This window comes from Rhineura floridana, chromosome 3 (assembly GCF_030035675.1).
Source record: "Rhineura floridana isolate rRhiFlo1 chromosome 3, rRhiFlo1.hap2, whole genome shotgun sequence".
NCBI lineage: Eukaryota > Metazoa > Chordata > Lepidosauria > Squamata > Rhineuridae > Rhineura > Rhineura floridana.
In genome coordinates, this window is record NC_084482.1 from 141,677,360 (window position 1) to 141,701,259 (window position 23,900).

General features: G+C 42.6%; 1 protein-coding gene across 12 annotated transcripts in view; it reads left to right on the forward strand.

Annotated features, from left to right (window-relative positions):
• The window catches only part of FBLN2 (fibulin 2), a 266,919-nt gene that overhangs the window by 172,952 nt on the left and 70,067 nt on the right, over positions 1-23,900 (forward strand). For all 12 annotated transcript variants that reach the window (XM_061618173.1, XM_061618171.1, XM_061618163.1 and 9 more), the window contains 3 exons: positions 1,144-1,255; positions 5,331-5,460; positions 19,820-20,006. In XM_061618173.1, the coding sequence (XP_061474157.1) occupies positions 1,144-1,255; positions 5,331-5,460; positions 19,820-20,006 (429 nt within the window). The remainder of the gene's footprint in view (positions 1-1,143; positions 1,256-5,330; positions 5,461-19,819; positions 20,007-23,900) is intronic.

The following is a 23,900-nucleotide window of genomic DNA, read 5'->3' on the forward strand; positions in this document are numbered from 1 at the left end:
TCTAAAACTCCATTTCCTGGAGTTGATGTCAAAGACCCCTGACAATATGGAAACGCTCCACTGGACGGCTACTTGAGGATGTGTTTGGTGGCACACAATGGAGATTCAAAGTCACACTGTGGCTCATTTTCATGCCGGTGTTCCTCTGTCCTGTTCTGGTGTGGGAGGAAGCCACTGTGTTCGCTCCTCCTATAAGATCTCATATTTCTAGTTCTACCAAGCAGTATTGGAAGCAGCGATATTGCACTACCTCCATGCTGTTAAAAGTTGGATGGGGCCCTTAGTAAACAGCTTTCTTTTAGAGCAGTAAAGGTCTGGTTAGCAGAACTCGGTGTGTAAAAAGCTGCCTTAACTAACGCTATCAAGATGTTTTGTGAAATCACCTTGAAGAAAAAAGCATTGCAGTGTGGAGTGCTGAGTGTTCCAGATAGACAACCATGCCCCTTTCCAGAATACTCACTCCATTCTTGCTCCCTTCCTAGCTGTCCATTTTCCCCTTCCAATAATCAGCCAGCATTCTGTGGCCACTGAGCATACTCAGTCCTCATAGGGCTGTTTGGGGAGTATTGTTGGTACTTCTACAAACCTTGGGATTCCCCTTAACCTGCTGACACCTCCCTCTTGTCCATGGAAAGTGTCATTTGGCAAGGATCCATTCTTAGAAAATAAGATCACTGTATAGGATAGTAATCAAGTTGGGGTAGGCTATTCATACATTATACATTGCTAGTAGTATATATTCAGATATGCATCCTTTTGTCTGGAACAGCCTTCCAAGAGAAGTGTGAGGGCTGCACTCCCATACATGCTTACCTGGAAGTAAATCCCATTGGACTCAGATGGGCTTACCTCTGAGTAGATGGAAGTGCAAGAAGTAGCATTTTAATGGTAAGCTATTCCATAAAGAAATTTTCACAGATATATACACCAGGTGTCTCTAGAGTCCATCCTCTTTGTGCAAAATCCTGCTGGGCTCCTGCTGGGAGGAAGGGCGGGATATAAATCAAGTAATTAATTATTAATTATTAATTAATTAATTAATAAAATAAAAACAGGAAACAGCTACAAAACTCATTATAGCAGATTTAATCTTTTTAATAACCACAATACATTTCATATAATTGCATATCTGACATTTTTCAGGTTCAACAAAAGATTTAATTGAAACTTGCTGTGCTGCTGGACAACAGTGGGCTATTGACAACAGTGAATGTACAGAAATCCCTATAAGTGGAACTGATGGTGATATTTGCAGGTATGTAAAATAAAGTTAAGAACCTGAAAAATCACTTTATAGTCTGATTTATGATCCATATCACACACACACACACAAACTTACTTCATGATCTTATTGAAGTTTATTCCATGAGTCATAGCTGCCTGATTTCTATGCTCGAGATATAAGGAACATGCTTTCTTCTCTCAGAATACTGAGCCTTAATGAAGGTTTTTTTAGGCACTTTCTTCCAAACCAAAAGAGCTGCAAGATATGAGAATGAGGTTTATCACAGTTTATACCCTGAATTTTTATGTTACAGGAGAGCAAGATAATGTATTCAACCTTGGCTGATAAACATCCTGCTCTATCCTGAGAACCTATATATACTAAGTGCAAAAATCTGTTTTTCATAAAGTATGCACATAAAATACTCATAGGCAGTTTAGGCAGAGGACTGCACAGTTAGAACTGAGTGAATGGTATTATTTCTTCTAATCACAACCATACATAAGAAGAGCCCTCTGGATTTGGCCTTTACAAAGTACATTACCCCAGTGTAATCTCACTGCATTCAGTATTACAGTTTGCTAAGAAGTGCACTGTTAGAGTTATTTAAAGGAATCAAGACCCTTGGTCTAAAATAGCAGAAATGCAATTAAGAAAACTTAGTTCTAGTTTATGAAAAAAGTGTTGGGCACAATTGAAAACTAAATAATTAAAGATCAAACTTAAGTAAATGAGCTCCTTACAAAGGGATTTAGCATTTTAATGAATGGGTCTTTATTCTCATTTCATATGTAAATATCTGACTGAACCCCTGCTCAAAAGATTATTTCACAGGAACCTGCTATACCAAATTTACAAATAACACAACCAGACCTAAAAGTGGTTGAGGAACAGTGGCTTGGTGGGAGGAAACTTGGTGATTATAGGCTGGGGTCTCACACACACAAACACATACAATACCCTATGAGGCTTCCTAGTTTCATGTTATAGCAAGTGCGAAATTCTGCCTCTTATCATAGCCTGGTCACTGTAATAATGGAACATATAGGCTGGATGTTGTTTTTGTAGTAGTAGTAGCAGCAGCAGCAGCAGCAGCAGTAATATTTTTATTTATTATTGTTGTTGTTGCCACCTGCCCTTCACCAGCAGGTCCTGAGGCAGGTTACAACAGTCTGAAATTCAGTATTAAAAACAATTTAAACAAATTACATTAGCAAGAATAGACGGGTCCTGAAAATATACTTCTCAGGTTCCAAAGGCAAGGGTAAACTGGTGCATCTTTAGCATTTGCCAAAAACTGTACAGAGAAGGTGTAAGGCGCAACTCTGTGGGGAGGGAATTCGACAACTTCAGGGTTGCCACAGAGAAAACTCTCTCCCAGGCCACTCCCTGGACTTCTGAGGGTGGTGGAACTACCAAGAAGGCCCCTCTCTGCTGATCCTAACACCTGAGATGGTCTGTAGAGAAGGAGGTGCTCTCTCACATATGTGGGGCCTGAGTTGTTTAGGGCTTTTTATACATATACTGATCCAAAAATAAAATATAGGAATAACTGAATCTTTTGTTTGCTGTAGATGAAGTGGTAATGCTTGCCTTTAGCAGGATCATATGTAGTGTATTTATGTTGATCAAGGCGCAGAATGTGTTTTCTTGTGTATATATGAATAATAGGAAATTGCCTTATACTAAATTAGAACCATGGGCCCACCTAGCTCAGGATTCTCTCCATGCTCCAGCGTTTCAGAAAAGGGGACATTTCCAGTTACTTTTGTCTTTCCACAAGGAAAGACACAACAGCTTGCTAGACACCTCCTTACTGAAAGACAATGCTGGTTCCAACTCAGAGTAAAATGTGAGTAAATGTATGATGGTGTAAGCCTACTGCTGATCCATGACATTTTGCTTTCTCCCTCTCTTCTTTGGGTCAAAGCTTTTTAAAAAATTGCAGCACCATTCAGACATCCCGCCTTCAAGTTGCCATCTGAATCAGGTTGTTCCATCATCCTGCATAGCAGGGCTGGCCCAGCCTGAGCCAATCTTAAAATCCAAATATTTCTTAAAATGAATTACCCAATTCAGTTACTCAATAACTTTCATAGCTGCAAAATTGCCATTGACCTCTTAATTTATGTGACATAAGGCTAGATTACAGTAGGTTTAATCCTATAGAGCTGAATTAGACGTTCTCCTAAGTAAGCATGCACTGGATTGCTAGACATTTTGCAGATAAAGTCATTAATATCTGTGTTGACTTTGTTTTTAACAGAGTCTGAGGTGGACAGGATTAATGTACCATCTGGTCATGTTGTTATGGGATACCATTCAATTTATGCCGTCTGAGGATACAGACAAATGGACTGGCAATTTGAAACACACCACTGGTTTTCTAGACCCTTGCACATTATGGTTGGTAAAACCATGGTGGGCACTAGGCAGTTGGATCATGTGATACCAATACTATACTAGCTGCGCTAGTTGCCAATGCATTTCCATGCCATTTCCAGTTCTGCTTTTAACCTTGAAAGCCTTAAATGGTTTCAGTCCAAGTTACATGAAAGACACAGCAGCGGATGGCATGGTGGGATAAGCGGTGCTCACCTGACCTCTGGTTGGTTGTGTTGCTGCTATTTACTGGGAGGTAGAGGGGGAAGGGCAAAGCAATTGTGGATCATCACAGTGACAACACACCAGCAGAAGCACAGGATTGGCACCACACTGATCTCAGTGCTGTCTTGCCACATCCTGTCTACCTCCCAGTAAGCAGCAGCAATGTGACCAACCAGAGGTCAGGGGAGCATCACCAGCCCATCAGGCCATTCACTACTGGAAAGGCAGCTTAGCTGCCCATTCTTTGAGATCAGCACAGGAGGCCCTTCTTACTTGTCCACCTCCAAGAGCAATTAAATTTTCAGGCACAAAGGAAAAGTGGCCCCACATCTCTGGAATGTTTTACCAACTGTGCTCCAACAGCCCCCATTACTTCAAATGTGTAGGAATGCCTTAGCCTGCTTTTTCTTGAGTTGTGGTCTGTTGATGGTTTTTATTATAATTATGTACTGTATTTTGGAATTTGCGGGGAATGGATGTTTCAGATTATTTTTACTAGCTTTTAATGATTTTGTTGTTATTCGGCTGTATTGTTCTTTAATTGTATACCATCTTGAGAGGGTTTTGTCCTTAAAAATATTTTAAATAATAAAGTTAAATATTTGCGCTCCATGGAACTCAATAGGACTATCTTCTGAGCAGACATGCATATGATTGCACTGTAAATCAGTTATTATGTTTCCATTCTCTACACCGCACCTTCATTTCTTTATTCTGACATGAGTATGCTACGATTTACCAGTGATAACATATTGCCTATAAATAAAAATGATGGAATGAAAAGAAACTCAGGATGCCTTAACAGATTAAAGAAGTGTTCTTTGAAGAACCGTTGGCCAACTGCAGATTCAGTATTAAAGTTACTGGATAACTTTTTATTACTGGTATTCCTATAGCTTGGCAAACACTACCATTTCTGTTATTTGACTGAAATAGTAGCAGTATAAACAATAGCATCTGAAATGATTCAGGGGGGAAATATATATATTTGCCAACTACTCCATGCATAAAAATAATATAAAATAAAGAATAATATAAAAAAAACAAGTACTAATAACTGCTTGCAGTAGCAGCACATGGGGGAGGTGGAGCAGTAACAGAGGTGCCCTCTGGCTGGCAGCACTACCACTGGCCGAGAAGGAGATGGGGACAAGGCTACAGCGGGATCAGGGCAGGTCTGGGTTGATGGTGGCAACAGCCCCACAGAAACATGTGACCCTGCAGGGTACTGATGCCACCAACCCAGAGCTCCACCAACCTTGCTCCATCTCATTTCTGTCCTGGAGAACACAGCACTGCTACTACACACACACAAACACCCCATTTGCCACTGCACTGCTGACCTGTTGACTCAGCATTTGGAGCTGCAAAATGATTTCAATGAAAGGCATGGAAGACAAATATTTGGTATGCCCAGTGATGTCAGTTCTTACTGTATAATGGTGTTTGCAAATAGAAGCCTGACTTTTGAAAGCAACATATGTTTTATTTGTTGTAGAATTGCTCAGAAGCAGTGTTGTGTCTCATATTTAAAAGAAAACAGCTGCATTGCTGGCATGATTGCTGCCAGGGAAGGTGATTTGTGTGGACCGGACGAAAGTGATACCTGCGGAGGATCGTTTTATAAGGCAAGGCACAATGCTGAAACCTTTGTGGCACCTTTACTAATACAAATCAGCTTAAGTTGCGCCATTTTTCAGGGTTTGGCATTTGTAGTCTCTTTTTTCTTTCTGAATTGCAAGGCATCATGGAATGAAAATTTCACTTAGCTAAGCATTTTGATTGCTCATATTTATTTCTCGGCTTTAACCAGATGCACAATTTCAGGGCTTTCATTTAATTTGCATTTTAAAAAATCTGACAGATAAGAATTTCATTAGTGCATTCATTGCCTAAGAAGTCTATCTCCAATATTATACTTAACAGCATGCTAATTGTTTTTTAAAAAACCATATTATAGATAGGGAAGTTGATCACTTTGGTTTCCCACCCCCACCCCTACCCTCTCTTAGACATATGTTGGATTGGAGCGGAACTAAGCAGTTGAACAAAACACTTGACTTAGTAGAACAAATGTGTCTTTGATTATAGAAAGTTTATCTCATAAATAAAGATGGGTATAAATGCTAAATTAAGGAATGACAAAAATTGGCACAGCTTCATTTAGCTCAGCTCCCATACAGCAGAGCCTTGCTAGTTTCTGCCTGCTTAGGATCTGACTCCTTATCTATTATATCCTTTCTTCCAGACTGTAACCAAACTGAAGGTTTCAGAATTCATTAAATATTGATCACAATTTACATAGTTGTTAGATACTCTTGAGTGTAATTTCCCCATTGCCTCAGCAGCAGGGTCTGTAATATCAAAATGTCTTCCAAATAACTTCTGTTCGTATGAAAAATGTAAGATCAGTCATAGTGCAACACAGGGGTTAATTGGCTGCTGAGGCTTATTATTCCTATTGAATGATGTAATTTTCAGAACATTATTTCAGTATTTGGTTATTTCTAAAAATGAGTAAAATGCTACATTGAGATTTGTGTTATGGGTCATTTATCTGCAATGGATGCTGCTATGGATGAACTGCACAATCCAGTTGCATCAGCCATAAAGTTCCTAGTGAGTCAGTAGGGAGAACTACTTGTCAATTTGTGTCCTGAATGCCTCAATATTTAGCATATTACTAATTTATGCTGTGAAGTCTTGTTCTATGCATTTATTTTAGAGAATGAGGCTGCAATCGCATAAACACATACCTGAGAGTAAATCCCATAAAAAATGGGATGGGACTTGCTTATGAGAAGACATGCATCAGATTGCACTGTAAGCGGCACTGAACTCAAGGTGGCGTTACTGGTGCAACTACATCTAATACTACTGTTGCAACTAGAACTAATCACTTAAATAATTTTTAATGGCAAGCTGTTTGCAACAGGAAATGCACAACGTATGCATTTAGCTTTCTGTTAGTATAAGGAAGGACAGTGCATAAAAAAGATTGGAAAAAGTATTTTTGAGGTACAGAGAAAATGTAATTGGGTTGCCCAACTACAAATTTGTACTTTGGTGCATTGAAAAGAATGAGCATACAGGATTAATGGAAAAGGGAAGCATATTGGAACATATGCATTCCTGAGCTGGTCTGTGATCAGTGTTACTAAGACTTGTATAGAATCAGTGAAACACATATTCCTGAGGACATTCTGCTTTCCTAAAGGGCATCCCAGTTAGCCTTATAGTTCTTTAAAAGTATTTGCCAAGTTTCATAGTACTGTAATGCAGAAGCCTACCACTTTGCATTCTTCTGAGATTATAAAATAAAGTATAAAATAAAAAAGAAATAAAATAACAGATTCCTTTTATTGAACCAATTAATAGTGGCTTAAAAGCATGCAAACTCTTAAAAATCATTTAGTATTCTGTGACAGATTATATAATAATAATAATAATAATAATAATAATAATTAATTTGTGTGTCGCCTATCTGGCAGATAGCCACTCTAGGCGACGTACATTAAAATGGGATAAAATACAATAGTATCAAATCAATAAATAAAATACTGGACAGTCATCAATACATTTATAAAACATTTACATTTACAGCATATAATAGATGACAAATCATGGAGATTAACCCATCCCAAGGATCTCAAAGGCCTGTTGAAATAGCCATGTCTTCAGGGCCTTGCGGAATACATCCAGGAAGGGGCATGTCGAAGATCAAACGGGAGGGAGTTCCAGAGAGTGGGGGCCACCACGGAGAAAGCCCTCTCCCTAGTACCCACCAACCTAGCTGTTTTGGTTGGTGGGATTGAGAGAAGGCCTTGCATGGCTGATCTGGTCGGGCAGCATAATTGGTGGCGGTGGAGGCGCTCTTTCAGGTAAACTGGGCCGAAACCGTACAGGGTTTTAAAGGCTAATACCAACACCTTGAATCGGGCCCGGAAAACAACCGGCAGCCAGTGTAGATCAAATAACACCAGCATAATATGATCACGGCGGCAGCTGTTGGTAAGTAAGCGCGCCGCTGCATTCTGTATAAGTTGCAATTTCCGGGTCGTTTTCAAGGGTAACCCCACGTAGAGCGCATTACAGTAGTCCAATCGAGAGGTGACCAGGGCATGTACTACGAGTGGGAGCTGTTGAACAGGGAGGTAGGGTTGCAGCCTACGTATAAGGTGTAATTGATACCAAGCTGCCCGGCTCACGGCCGAAATCTGAGCCTCCATGGACAGCTTGGAATCAAGAATGACCCCGAGGCTGCGGACCTGGTCCTGTAGGGGCAACCTCACCCTGCCAAACACTAGGTCAACATCTCCCAACCCTCCCTTGTCTCCCACAAGTAGTACCTTGGTCTTATCAGGGTTCAACTTCAGCCTGTTCCTGCCCATCCATCCACTCACGGATTCCAGGCACTTGGATATGGTCTCCACAGCCCTCTCCGGTGAAGATTTAAATGAGAGATAGAGCTGAGTGTCATCCGCATATTGGTGACACTGCAGCCCAAATCTCCTGATGATCGCTCCCAGTGGCTTTACATAGATGTTAAATAGCATGGGAGAGAGGATAGAACCCTGTGGCACACCACAGTTGAGAGGCCAAGGGTCTGAAACCTCATCACCCAATGCTACTTGTTGATGCCTATCGGAGAGAAAGGAATGGAACCACTGTAAAACCGTGCCTCCCAATCCCAAACTCTCCAGGTGATCTAAAAGGATACCGTGGTCAACGGTATCGAAAGCTGCTGAGAGATCCAGGAGGACAAGGAAGGTAAATTCTCCCCTATCCAATGCCCTCCTCATATCATCTACCAGAGCGACCAAGGCTGTTTCAGTTCCATGTCCAGTCCTGAAACCCGATTGGTATGGATCTAGATAATCCGTTTCATCCAAGTGTGTCTGCAACTGATTTGCCACCACTCGCTCAATGACCTTGCCCAAGAATGGTAAATTCGAAATTGGGCGAAAGTTGTTTAAAATTTGGGGATCCAAGCAGGACTTCTTTAAGATGGGCTTTATAATAGCCTCCTTGAGGGCTAGTGGCATAACACCCTCTTGCAAGGATGCATTAACCATTGCCTTGATCCCCTCGCCCAATCTCTCTTTGCAGCTCATAAGGAGCCACGACGGGCAAGGATCAAGTAGACAAGTGGTAGGCCTTACAGATGAGAGCACCTTGTCCACATCCTCAGAAGGAAGAGGCCGAAATCGTTCCCATTTGACCGGTTTGCAACTGGCCAACTCTAGCTCACTCACTGTATCCACGGCGCACGGAATCGAGCTCCTCAGGTGCTCGATTTTATCAGCAAAGTGCTTTGCCAATTTGTCACAGGAGGCCTTGGACTGTTCCAAGGGTTCCTGAGCAACTGGACCGACCAGGCTTCGGACCACCTGGAACAACCTCCTGGGACAGCACTCTGCTGATGCAATAGAGGCAGCAAAGAATTCCCTTACCGCCACCTGGTAGGCAGCTATTGCTGCTCTAACCTGTGTCCGAGCATCTTCGGAGCGTGACTTCCGCCACCGGGGCTCTAGTCGTCTCACCTCCTGTCTCAAAGTACGCAACCGTGGTGTGTACCATGGTGCTACCTGAGTTCTGTTCAGGGGGAGAGGACGTTTTGGAGCCACTCGGTCTAACGCCCCGGCGATCCTCTCGTTCCACTCCATCACCAGGGCTTCGACCGGGCGACCTTCAGCAGGTTCCAATTCCCCAAGCGCCGTCAGGAAACCATCTGGATCCATCAGGCGCCTGGGGCGGACCATTCTAATAGGACCTTTACCCCTGCGGAGGGCGTGCGGCATCGAGAGATCCATCTTTACCAGATAGTGGTCTGACCATGACACAGGGGTAGAAGAAATAACCCCTAACTTCAGCACACTACCCTCCCCCCCGGGACAAATACAAGGTCAAGAGTATGACCGGCTATATGGGTGGGCTCAATATTACTAAGGCGCAGTTCCCAGGAAGCCATGGTTTCCAGGAAATCCCGACGGGCTCCTACGAGAGTGGTCTTGGTGTGTATGTTAAAGTCACCCAGAACTAACAGCTCCGGGGACAACATTCGCACATCCGAGATCACCTCCAGCACCTCGGCCAGGGAGTCTGCCGTGCAGCGGGGTGGGCGGTACACGAGCAGGATCCCTAAACTGCCCTTCGAGCCCAACCTCCAGTACATACAATCAACAAAGTTGGTCCCATGAAGGGGAGGTCTGGCAAAGATCAACGACTCTCGATAAATAACTGCCACTCCCCCTCCCCGCCTTCCCACCCTCGGCTGCTGTGCGTAGCAGAAACCTGGGGGTCACATGGCCTCAAGAATGGGAGCTGAGGCTTCATCCAACCAGGTCTCCGTAATACATGCCAGGTCTGCACATTCATCCAGAATCACATCACGGATGGTAGATGTTTTTTGTACTACAGACCTGGCATTACACATCAGCAGCCGAAGGTCGGTAGGAATCCTGCGTCCCCCAGCTTCCTTCTGGTTCTGGACAGACCTGGAACAAGGGATGGATATTATGTATCTATTCCTTGTTCCTCTAGATTGACGTGGTCTGCCCCCAGCACCATTCCAAACCAGCATCCATGAAAGCATCCAATACACTAAAAAGATAAAACCCTAAATGCAGATGTAGGAAACTATAATAAAGATGACATCTATGAGAGAAGAAGGAAATTAGAAGAAAGTGTGTACTCTTTTGGGTTATTGAAAACAAAAATGCTGGAGGACATTCTTTATAATTCTGCTCATCAAAGACACCAAGCTTAGTCCATAATGACTAAATAGGACCTAGGAGGGAAACATATAATTATGTACATTTGAATTTGTTTGTCACATTTTGACTACAACTGTTCTCAAAGCATAATATAATATAATACAATAATAATAATAATAAATAATATAATAAAATAAACCATCAATATTGCAAAACATTATAAAATCAGTTCATAAAAACAACACAAGAACAAGTATGTTAACAATATTCAATTTTCCCAAAAACAAACAAACTAATCTCATATTCTTAAAAAAATCAAACTAACCCTGGTTCTCAGAAGACCCAGTGGAAGAAAACCATCTTCCAAAAACCATAGTGAAAAGGGTATGTTGAATTTCCCTAGGGAGCAAACTCACAAAGCACGTCCTGCTCTGTTTCAGGTAACCTCATCTCAGATGGAAGTTTGGTAAAAACTTGATAATGGCACACAAGCTCATTTGCTCCAGAAAGTCTTGACCCATGGGGATTAGAGGTGTGCATTAGATTCAGATGAATCACAAATCCTAAGATGATATTGGGTGTCTTGGAGGGATTTTAGACTTGTCAGAGGTGAACTGCAATCAGTACAATTCAAAGTGCTTCATGGCTCCACAGCAATTGAGATTTTAAAAAAAAATGCTGCAGAGAAACATCTACTAAAAGAAAATAAAAACCTCTAAGTTTGCCATAATACCATAAAGCCAGGGTGGAATTATGGGGAAAAGAAAGCAAATTCATAGATCCTCAAACTTTAAAGGTGCCGAGGTCAAAAGCCTATCTACCTGTGATTTTGCAGGCTTTATACATTCTGGAGGGGCTAGTGTGCTAAAGGAAGAAACTATTATATCATATTCTTATTTGCCAATAGTGGAATGGGAGGAGAAACAAAGCAGACTTGGGATGACCCCGAGCTGAATCAAACAGCCTGTGAAACAGTACAGAGACAGGCAGTTTTCCAAAGCACCCATTGAGCTCAATAAGTTCTTATAGGATTGCAGCCTTAAAGTTAAAATCAGTACTTTGATGGCAGCCTGGAATCAAAACAGCAACTACTAGTGCTGTTTTCAGAAAATGGGTATGAACTCTGCAGGCCTGTTGTGAAGATACCCAGTCTTTAGAGCTATTTCCCCTTTCAGCTCAGTATGGGCTTCACCACTTTCCCTAGATGCGGTGGGGACAATTAAGCTGCAGTCATTATGAGGCCCAGAGAAAAAGGCGCAAAATGGGACTGAGATTAACTGTTTCTTCAGCCAACGGCAATCAGCCAGCCTGCCAATGGAGGAATAGGATGAGCTAGACAGGTAGTCTCACGGCATGGATGAGACAATGATGTCAGGAGGAAGGGTTTGGCTTTGATAGGCACTGAGGAATATTTTGGGACAAGACAAGCCTAGCCAAAAGGGTCACTTAAACCAGGATGGAACCAGACTGCTGGCGCTTAAAATCAAAAAGGTGGCAGAGAGGCTTGTAAACTGATTGCAGGGGAAAAGCCGACAGAAGCTGAGGAGGGTCTGGTTTGGAAGAAATCTCCCCCTTGGGATAAAGACAAAAAAATGAGGGGAATTTAAATGGGAGAGGCATAGAACTAGGCATTCAATGCAGGGGCACAGGTAGGCTAAAGCACCACAAGCCAAAACACATGCCAAAGCCACTTGAAGGGAGACACTATATATAAGTGTTTATATGCTAATATTAGAAGCCTCTGAGCTACGATATGAAAACTGGAGTGTTTGGTCTTAGAGGACAGCATTGATATAGTGGGCATAACAGAAACCTGATGGAATAGACAGAACTGCTGGGACAAACTTATATCAGGATATAAACTCTATAGGAAGGAAGGTGGAGGTGGTGTTGCACAATATGTGAAAGACAGCATTGAATCCAGCAAGCTAGAAACCCCCAATCTTCATGGGTGGTGATACTGGGCCCTGAGAGTAGTTTAGTACTGGGGACATGCTGTCACCCCCTGATTGAAATGTTAATTGAGATCTTGAGATGAAGAATGAAAGCTGGTAAGCATCCACAAGAGGAAATGTTTTACTAATGTTATTGTTGTTATATGCCTTCAAGTCGATTATGACTTATGGCGACCCTATGAATCAGTGACCTCCAACAGCATCTGTTATAAACCACCCTGTTCAGATCTTGTAAGTTCAGGTCTGTGGCTTCCTTTGTGGAATCAATCCATCTCTTGTTTGGACTTCCTCTTTTTCTAGTCCCTTCTGTTTTTCCCAGCATTATTGTCTTTTCTAGTGAACCATGTCTTCTCATGATGTGTCCAAAGTAAGATAACCTCAGTTTCATCATTTTAGTTTCTAGTGATAGTTCTGGAATAATTTGTTCTAACACCCAATTGTTTCTCTTTTTCGTAGTCCATGGTATGCGCTAAGCTCTCCTCCAACACCACATTTCAAATGAGTTGATTTTTCTCTTTTCTGCTTTTTTCACTGTCCTACTTTCACATCCATACATAGAGATTGGGAATACCATGCTCTGAATGATCCTGACTTTAGTGTTCAGTGATGCATCTTTGTATTTGAGGACCTTTTCTAGTTCTCTCATAGCTGCCCTCCCCAGTCCTAGCCTTCTTCTGATTTCTTGACTATTGTCTCCATTTTGGTTAATGACTGTGCCAAGGTATTGATAATCAGGACTCGTTCTAAAGGGTGGCCAGGTGGGGCACTGGTCAGGGGGCCCTCAGTGGCCCCTCCGCTCTCCTTCCACGATCTGCGGTGATCCACGCCCCCCTGCGCCCCCCTACCTACCTGTCTCCTGCCTTTTAGCATTGCCCTTAATGAAGATGGTGGCTACGTTTTCCCTAAAGTACTGAAGCCCCTGCCGCCATCTTAGTTGATGGCAGAGACGCGCGCACATAGCACGCACTCATGCCATCAATGAACATGGCGGCAGAGGCATCATCCCCTTAGGGAAACTGTGGCCGTCATCTTGGTTAATGGTAATGGTAACAGACAGGAGACAGCTAGGTGGGGGGGCCCTGTGCTCGTGCGCACGAGTGCACGTGAGCGAATGCATGCACACACACCAGGGCCCAACCTGATGCCTGAGGGCCCCGGCATGCCTGGAGCTGGCCCTGTTGATAATCCTTGACAAGTTCAATGTCCTCATTGTCAACTTTAAAGTTACATAAATCTTCTGTTGTCATTACTTTGGTCTTTTTGACGTTCAGCTGTAGTCCTGCTTTTGTGCTTTCCTCTTTAACTTTCATCACCATGCATTTCAAATCATTACTGGTTTCTGCTAGTAGTATGGTATCGTCTGCATATCTTAAATTATTGATATTTCTCCCTCCAGTTTTCACACCTCCTTCATCTTGATCCAATCCTGCTTTCCGTATGATATGTTCTGAGTATAGATTAAACAAATAGGGTGATAAAATATTGGGAACCAATTGATTTCTCCATATTCCATAAATACTCCATAAAAGTTTTAGATACTCTAAATGACTGTGCCCTAGAACAGTTGGTCATGGAATTATCCAGAGGGGTGGTGATTCTGAACTTAATCTTAAGTGGCACCCAGGACCTGTTGCGAGATGTGTTTTCAAGCTGATTAAGAGCACTGGCCGTAATGCTATTAAATTGGACATACATGCCAACTGCCAGGAAAATCCAACATGGTCACATTTGACTTCGCAGGAGGAAACTTAAAACAGAGGGGGGGTTGGTAAAAAGGAAGTTGAAAGGCAAAGTCAAGAGGTTCAAAATGCTTGTGGTTGTTTAAAAACAGTATTAGAAATGCAACGAGTGTATACCACAGATCAGGAAAGGTATCACCAGGGCCAAGAGAATGCCGGCATGGCTAATGAACAGAGCTCTTATGAGTCATTTTTGTTTGTTGGAAATTTATGTTTGTTGTGGCTTGATTTAACAATTTGCAAATGGAATCATAAACTGGATCCTGCAGGGGTAATTACAATTACCTGCTGCTAGAAATTAAGTTTCTCAGTAAGACAGGACAGATCTATTATACTTGAATTGTCAGTTTTTAAACTTCTTGCTATGCGTGATTGCAACATTTCTTAGTAGGTACAGAACAAGTGTTGCATTCATTAAAGTGAGTTTTGTCATAAACTGTAAAGAAGCATATTTATGGAGGATCTGATAAATAATTCTGAAGCTTTTGTGTTGGAAACTGGATTTTGCAGAATGATGATTTCCCCTATTAAGATGCCATTTCAGCTGCTGAAGCACAAGCAGAATCAGTCTAGTTCACAGATATTTCTAGTGTATAGATGTCACATGCAATAGAGTATGAAAGCTTACACACTCTCCTCCAGTGTGCATGGTTTACCCCAGTTTACCTCAGAAGTAAAACAGAGCCTATGTAAATAAATTGCTGTCAGGGGTGGGGAATCTGTATCCCTCCAGATGTTGTTTGATTCTCGTCAGTCCCAGCCACCATGGCCAATAGTCAGGGGTGCTGTCGTCCAACAACTTATGGAGAGCTACAGGTACCCCACCCCTGTGCTATGTGAATAGGTTCCACTCATGTAATCTGCCAGCCATGGATTGTATCGGTGAGGTCTGCTCATATAGGTATTTATGGCATAGGTTCTAATACACATTCAATACACATTTAATATGGTTTTAAAGATGTTTTGTTTTTATATATTTTAATGTCTGTTTTTATTATGTTTCAGAGTGTTTTAGTGTTTCTGTGTACCACCGTGGGCTCCTACTATTTTTTATTAATATTATGTACGCAATAGTAGTAGTAGTAGTAGTAGTAGTAGTAGTAGAACTTGGAAAAGTTACTTTTTTTGAACTACAACTCTCATCAGCCCAATCCAGTGGCCATGCTGGATGGGGCTGATGGGAGTTTGTAGTTCAAAAAAGTAACTTTTCCAAGCTCTTGAGTAGTAGTAGTAGTAGTAGTAGTAGTTACAGTGAAGGAGAAGGAGATGCAAACCCAAGAGGTATCCTGGTGTTGTTGGACTATGTCTCCCATGATCCCTGACCATTTGCCGTGGTGGTTGGGGATGATGGGAGCTGGAGTCTCGCAACATCTGAAGGGTGAAAAGTTCTCCATTCCTGCCCTAGATTCATTCTTCTAATATGACTGACTGATTGAAGGAAGGAAGGAATGTACTTACACCCTGTTTAATCTCTAAACCACCCAAGGCACCAGCTCATCTGCTGTGCCCACTGGCCTGTGTGTGCTGTTGTTTAATGTCAGATCAATTCACAATCAAACCACACTCATCCATGATTTGGATGTTGGTGTTGATTTGGTATGTATTATGAAAACCTGGGTGGGTGAGCTGGGAGTTGATCTGACCCAGCTTTGCCCACCTGGATACTCGGTGCAACACCAGCACAGGCTAAAGGGTTGGGTGGAGGAGTTGCTGTGGTCTGTAGAACTTCTATCTCTGTCACCAGGAATCCACTCTGTCTTGGAGCTGGCTGTGAGAGCCTGCACCTGGTGTTGGGCCAAAGAGACAGTAAAATAGGGTTGCTGCTGGTGTACCGTCCACCCTGCCCGACAGCTTCTCTGACCAAGCTGACAGAGGCCGTCTCAGCTGTGGAGGAGCCCAGAACGATAGTGCTGGGTGATTTTAATATCCATCCTGAGGCTGCCTCTAGTGTTCCAACTCAGTACTTCATGGCCTTCATGATGACCATGGGGCTGTCTCAAGTTGTCACCAGGCAGACGCATAGGGCAGGGCATACCCTCGACTGGGGGTTTGCTCCAGATAGAGGAAGGGGTGATCTGGAGATGGGAGGGGACAGATGTCACCCTATTGTCATGGTCAGAACACTTCCTGGTGAAGTTAAGTTTTACGGCTCTGATCCTTCCCTGCAGGGGTGGTGGACACATTAAGATGGTCCACCCCCGGAGACTAATAGAATCCACTGGATTCCTGAATGCCTTGGGGGAGTTCCCAGTAGATAGAGCAGGTGACTCTTTAGAAGCCCTTGTCACGCTGTGGAAAAATAAGATGCGTCAGGCTCTTAACAGTGCCCTCCCCAGCATTTTTAGGGAAGGTAATTGAGAGGGTTGTGGTGCAGCAATTGCAAGTACTATTGGATGAAACAGATTATCGTCACCCATTCCAATCTGCATTCAGGCCTGGCTATGGGACTGAATCGGCCTGATGAATGACCTTTATCGGGAGAAGGACAGGGGGAGTGTGACCCATTATTCTTACTTGATCTCTCGGGGGCTTTTGATACTATTGACCATGGTACCCTTCTGACCCGACTTAGTGAGATGGGTGTTGGAGATTCTGTTTTACAGTGGTTCTGATCCTACCTCCAGGGTCGTTTTCAGAGAATAGTATTGGGTGACTGTCTTTCGGCCCACTTGCAGTTGTGCTGTGGGATGCTGCAAGGTACCATCTTGTCCCCAATGCTGTTTAATATCTATGTGAAGCCCTTGGGAGAAGTCATCAGGAGATTTGGGGTGAGGTGTCACTAGCGCACTGATGATACCCAGCTCTATTTCTCTATAACATTGGAATCGGGAGAGGCCATGTAAACCCTGGACCAATGCCTGGACTTGGTGGTGGGCTGCATAAGAGTCAGTAAACTGAGTCTGAATCCTAGCAAGATTGATGCACTGTGGGTTGGTGGTTCCTGAGTTCAGATAATTGGTCAGTTGCCTGCTTTGGATGGGGTTGTACTCCCCGTGAAAGAGCAGGTCTGTAGTCTGGGAGTGCTCCTGGATCTATCTTTATCACTAGAGGCCCAGGTGACCTCAGTGACTAGGAATGTCTGTTACCAGCTTTGGTTGGTAAGATAGCTGCATCCGTTTCTGGACCGGGATAGCCTGACCACTGTTGTCCATGCACTGGTAACCTCCAGGCTGGTTTACTATAACATGTACCATTTGGGGCTGCCCTTGAGGTTGGTCTGGAAGCTGCAGGTGGTGCAAAATGCGGCAGCATGACTGCTCACTGGGGCAAGGTATCATCAACATGACACCTTGCTGCTGAAAGAATTGCACTGGCTGCCCATTAGCTACCGATGAGTTCAAGGTTCTGGTTTTGGTGTACAAAGCCCTATACAGCTTGGGACCAGGATACCTGAAAGATCATCTTACCCCTTATATACCCCGTTGATCACTACACTCTGCAGGTGAGGGCCTCCTGCAGATACCATCTTATCAGGAGGTCCGTTCTGCACAACATAGGAATTAGACCTTTAGTCTAGCAGCACTTATCCTTTGGAATTCCCTCCCCTTGAATATTAGACAGGTGCCATCTCTGTTATCTTTTTGGCGCCTATTGAAGACCTTCTTTTCAATAAGGCTTTTAAGTAGAGACCTTATCCCAGTCTGCATCTGTGTTGTTATTGCTTTTTAAGATGTTTTTGAAGCTTTTTAAAAAAGATGTTTTAAAAGTTGTTTTGTTTTGATATGTTTTTAAAGATGTTTATTTATTTATTTATTGCACTTGTATACCGCTCCATAGCCGAAGCTCTCTGGGCGGTTTTGTTTTAAAGTCTGTTTTTGTGATGTTTTAGAGTTGTTAGTGTTTTTGTTTGTCATCCTGGGCTCCTACTAGGAGGAAGAGCAGGATATAAATTTAATAAATAGATAAATAAATAAATAGATAATAAACCAAGAAACAAAATACACTATATATAAATAACAAGTGTCTTCTGCTCCAGCTTTCACAATGCCTGCAGCTGAACTGCCTTCCTACCCCCCATCACATCTGGGAAGTGATAAAGTCCTTATTGAAAGTGGTTGTGCTCCCTGTTATATAGAATAGGGCTGCGTATGAACTGGATTGCCTCCTATCCGTGGTGGAGATCCATTCACATCTGTATTGTACATGCCATTTTCAATATTCCCAAATCTCTCTTGTGCACACAGTCCTTAATAATAAACTGCATTTTTATGGAAAACTGCTATTCTCCATTGCACCATTACTGAGGAAGCGTAGGCTGGTCAGGTCAGCTTCTTGATATTGTTTTTGGCAGCTGAGTCTTCTCTCTACATTGTTGTTGTTGTTATGTGCCTTCAAGTCGACTACGACTTATGGCGACCCTATGAATCAGCGACCTCCAGTAGCATCTGTCGTGAACCACCCTGTTCAGATCTTGTAAGTTCATCTACATTGAGAGAAGTGAAAAAGGTTTGACCACTACAGGTGGAGTTGCAGTGTCACAGAACAGGTCCTGGGACAGCAGTATCAATGGTTATTGATATGGGCTCCTGCTGGGAGGAGGGGCAGGATATAAATTAAATAATAAATAAATAATATTGCTTGTTCAGCACAGGAGGCTGAACTGGGGTGCCACTGCTAAAGTATGAATATGCTTCAGTGAACCCAGAGTGTAGCATGGGACTTTTTGGCAGTACATTTCAGTTTCTTTCTTCCATATAAATGAAAGATTATCACTCATTCATATGGAAAGACAGTGAGGACTAGTGCTGTGCCGAAATCCATTCTCTGGTTTCTTTGAAGTTTTCTTCCTGTGAGGCTTCTATTTTCTGAGTCATTCTTAGAGCACTTTACATTTCTTTAGAATTTCTGTGGATATAAGGAGTTCTCATGATGTCTTTCCCTGGGATTTAATCAAACACGGTCGTCTCGGGAGGCTGCAGACTACTGCACCCCATCCATGAGAATTTCACCAAAATGTTCTCTCCCCTTTGATAATTAACAAATGCAATTTCTCATCTAGTGATGAAGAGTGGTAAAAAAAATGTGGGAGAAATTTTTGGCACAGCACTAGTTAGAACAAAATCACTGTTAGGTATCCTTGGTGTATATGTGTTGGAGAAGCAGTGGACACATTGAACAGTGTCTCGTGGATTCTCATTTTCCCAGTCTTGTTCAGTTCCACATTTCTAGATCAGCTTGCAATTTTTTTTGAAAAAAGTTCTCATAAAAAGTAATCAGCTAATTTTTCATACACATTTTTGCATGTAATTTTGCCTGATATACACATTTTGCAAACCAATTTCCCTTGATATAATTCATTTTTGTGTGTTATTTTTACTAATGCATGCGTTTTAATGCACACTTTATCCCAGTATATGCATTACGTAGCTGGAGAAGTGCACTGTACAATTTGGAGAAGTGTGAATTCTATGGCTGTGTTTTGGTTCGTGTATTGTTTCAGAAAGTATGAATTTGGTAGGTTCACCTTTAAGTTCAAAGGTGAACAGAACTGAATGTCTCTACCTAGTGACAGGCATCATGCTAGTTATTCAGTGACATTACCACAGTTACCATACTAGTGGTCCCATTCTCTTACAGCAATGCTGCGATTGTTGTGGACTGGGCCTACGAGTAAAAAGTGAGGGTCAAAGCTGTGAGTCCAACCCAAATCTTGGCTACCCTTGCAACCATGTGATGCTTTCCTGCTGTGAAGGAGAGGATCATCTCATCCATCCAGAGCTAAAGAGGCACCCAGAACCATTGCCAACAGTGACACCTGAAAAACGTAAGTGCTGCATTGTTAATTACAGGAAGCAGAGGTTCAAGGCATCTTCTTCTCACCCCATAAAAACAGTCAACCTGGAGGTATACATGACATTTCACTGTCAGGCTAAGTAACTTGCATCTTCTCGCAATCTATTTCACAGAAATGTAGATGACTCTCAACTGCTATAGCAATTATTTACCTCTCCACAACATTTGATTCTGCTCCTGTCTCTGCTATTCATTGCTTGTTTCAGCATTTGTGAAAAGTGTCGCATTTTACCAAGAGGCCAAGCAGGTTTGCTAAGGGGATGTTAAGGACAATGTATATACCTGTTTTTTTTAAGATGCAGCGCTGGAGGTTATTAGCTCAGAGTGTGCTGTCCACATATACTGAGGGCCATGAAATCTGCTTGCTGCAGTAGAATACATCTGGAATCAAAGGGTTCATAAAGTATTATATATACGCACACACATTTTGGGACATAAATTGTGCATCTGCTACAAAGGTAGATGGGATGTCTGTTTCAATAAAGTTATACTTTGTATTTCCTGATATTTTTCCTTCCCTTGAGTCTGTGTTCATCAAAGGCAAAAAAACTGCTTGCAAGCATAACTGAGGCTCGCTCTCCCTCCCCCCCCTTTCTCTCTCCTGGCAAATGGGCAGCCTGGGCAAACACCAGCAGCACAAAAACACTTCTTGGAACAAGATATATTAAATCACCTTTTCAAAAAGTGAAACTCTCATACAGGTCCTTGATTCCTGAATATTTCTTGCTAAATTATATAATACGAAGAATATAACATACTGTCAAAAAGTAATACAATGCATCCAATTTTTTTAAAGACAGAAAGACATCCAAATGCATTGTGAAAACAAGATACTATAAAATATATCCCCAATATATGGACTGCCTTCAAGTCGGTCCTGACTTATGGCGGGTTTTCATGGTAAGCGGTATTCAGAGGGGGTTTACCATTGCCTTCCTCTGAGGCTGAGAGGCAGTGACTGGCCCAAGGTCACCCAGTGAGCTTCATGGCTGTGTGGGGATTCGAACCCTGGTCTCCCAGGTCGTAGTCCAACACTCTAACCACTACGCCACATTGGCTCTCATACTCGGATATAAAAGAATCTGCTACATTTCAGTTGCTCAGTCTTAGGCTGCTGATAATTTTCTCATTTTATTTGATCTTTCACAGGATGTAAAAGCCACTTCTGGAAATTTAGTAGAATGTAGTGAAAGATTAGTGCTCATTTCTGTGTTGTTTCCAGAAAAAATCCATTTGCAACCACATTAACCCACAAAAGCATAGGAGTAAAGTGATGAAACTTGGGGCGATATACTGGCATACAGTTCTTTCCCACCATTTTCATGGGAGGATCATGGGGAAACAGAAGTGTGGAAAGGGTATGGGAGCAGCCTCATGTCCAGTGAAGTTCATTGTTGTGTCACACCACTCCCACTGGTGTGAATGAAATTTATTGCAACATGGCAGTATATTGGCCAAAATGCCATCGTTCCATAATGTAAAGGTACTGCAGTTTGAATGGATTGTTAGAAATCAGGATAGAAGTGCTACCATTATAATCAGCAAAACTAACACAATAAACCCCATGTCTGAATGCAGCCTTAATAATCTCACTCCCCAAGAAAGGTTTGATCAGATGTAAGAATGTAATATGCCAGTTTCCAAAATTTTCCAGCTTTTTCCTTGGCACAAATAAAGTTGAAAGGGTGCTTCTGAGACACAGCCCAGGATCTCTGGACAACGACCCAGTGGCTACTGGGGGGGGGAGTATTATATCATTGTGTGCTGTGATAAATGATGCCTTCTTGCCCCCCTCCCGGTACCTGTATAAATGACAGGCATTCTGCAAAATCAATAACATTTGCCACTTGGTTACAACATAAAAGCTATTATAAAATAAATTAGTCCATTGATCTGTCCAAACAATCATTTCGAGCAGATCATCCTGGATTATGTGCTCCCTTCCCCCCTCCCCCACACTTTCTTCTTTTCTGACTTCTGTTGAGAGCTCTCCCTATAATTGCTAGTAATTGTAACCAATTTCATTCTTGGCTGGAAGCAGCAAGAGAGCTAGCTTAGGAACAAAGCCGCAGCTGGTGGCATAGTATCTTCTAAATGCACATTGCCTGGAGGGCAAGACCACCTTTGCCTTATGTGTGGGTCAGCCCTGCTTAAAACATGGGGTTCAGGAGCTGAAAGTTTCCATCATTTCAAGTGAAATTAGGTCTGCTCCAATAGTTGGCAGATGAGATGTTTCCAGCTCTCACTGTGGAGATTCTGCACCCTTTTCTTTTCCAGTTCTCTTGCCTTCAAGGGCTTTATGGGTGTAACTGAATGATTTTACTTTAATGTTCCATAAATTATACTTTTAGAGATCATAAAATAATTAATGCAGCATGCTATTATTTTTGACGTTTAATTAGATTTTACCTAAAACAGAACACAGTGATATATTACAGCAAATAATGCAGTCAAGAGAGAAAGATATTTAATGAAAATAGCTTTTAATTTTTTTTAAGAGAAGGGGGTTGGGAGATTGAAACTCACACAGAGTCATAATAAAGCCTCTCTAAGTGCAATACAGTTTTATTACACAGGTACCTATTAGGGAAAATAAGCCTTAAATAAAAGTGTAGAAATACAAGAGGTAGAAGCTGTCTAGTCTATAGAATGGGGTGGGGAAGCTGCAACCCTCCAGGTGTTGCTGAACTACAGCTCCCATAACCTCCGGCCATTGACTGTATTGGCTGCGGTTGATGGGAAGTGAAGTCCAGCAACATCTGGAGGGCCACAGGTTCCCCAGTCCTGGTACAGAAGTTGAAAGAGAGAGAGAACACTATGGCAGCTTTAATGACTAAATTGTACACTGAGACATGCACATTTAAAGTTGTGGGTAGTATGGTGGAGGGGTTCACCAAAGGCACCTCAGTCCATGGGTTCCACCAATGGAAGGAAAGGGAAACCATCAAGGTAAGTACGAGGAGAGATCTCTTGTCTAAATTAACATTAGAGCACATGGTCCTGCAAGTCACCCTTTGCTATCCTGGTGCTCTCCAGATGTGTCAGACTACAACCCCCATCAGCTGGAGGGCACCAGGTTGGCAATGGCTGCTGTTACTTTGTGGAATGAGCCTTACTCCTATGGAGCAGGAGACAAATCACAGTACAAGTCTTCATCCAACATAATCTCAACAGTCTTTCTTAGTTGGTTCTACTTCACCTTTTTCTATACTGGAACCCTCCACTTCACTCTCAGGATTAAGGCCAGTCCTCAGGTAAGCATCAGGGTATGGATCAAATAGGTTTAGGTTTTTATATTAGATTAAATATTTTTGCTCGCTGCAGCAAATGAGGTCTGTTTGTCTCCCCCTCATGGCTATGGATGAGACTTAAATAGCACAATTCAGGTCCCTTCTTCACAGCTGAGAGAGCTCTACCTGGCCTCTGGCTGTTGTGTGGGTGGGATCTCTTCTTAGCATGGCTCATGGCAAGACTAGCTGAGTTGCAGCAGCACTGGCTCCTGGTGGGGGGGGATCAGATTTGTGGCCACCTCAAAGCGGCAGGCAGCTCTGAAGAGGCCCGGGAAAGCCTGATAGTAGGCGACAGCCTATTTCATCAGGTTGGATGAGTTAACTGAAAACAGGCAAACACCAAAGCCAAAACACAAAAGCCAAAACACTACAGAAAGCTTCTTTGCTAGTGCACGAAACATACCGGATGGATCCGGACAACTTTGACCTGAGTTTCATTTGTGGAGATTTCCCATCTCCTCCCTGAAAAGCAACTCCTGTGGATCGAGAGACCCTCCGGAATATCATGTGAGGTGCAGAGGGGCCGTAGCATGTGAGCTGCATAGCATGTAAGCTGGTGGCGGTGGAAATTGGAT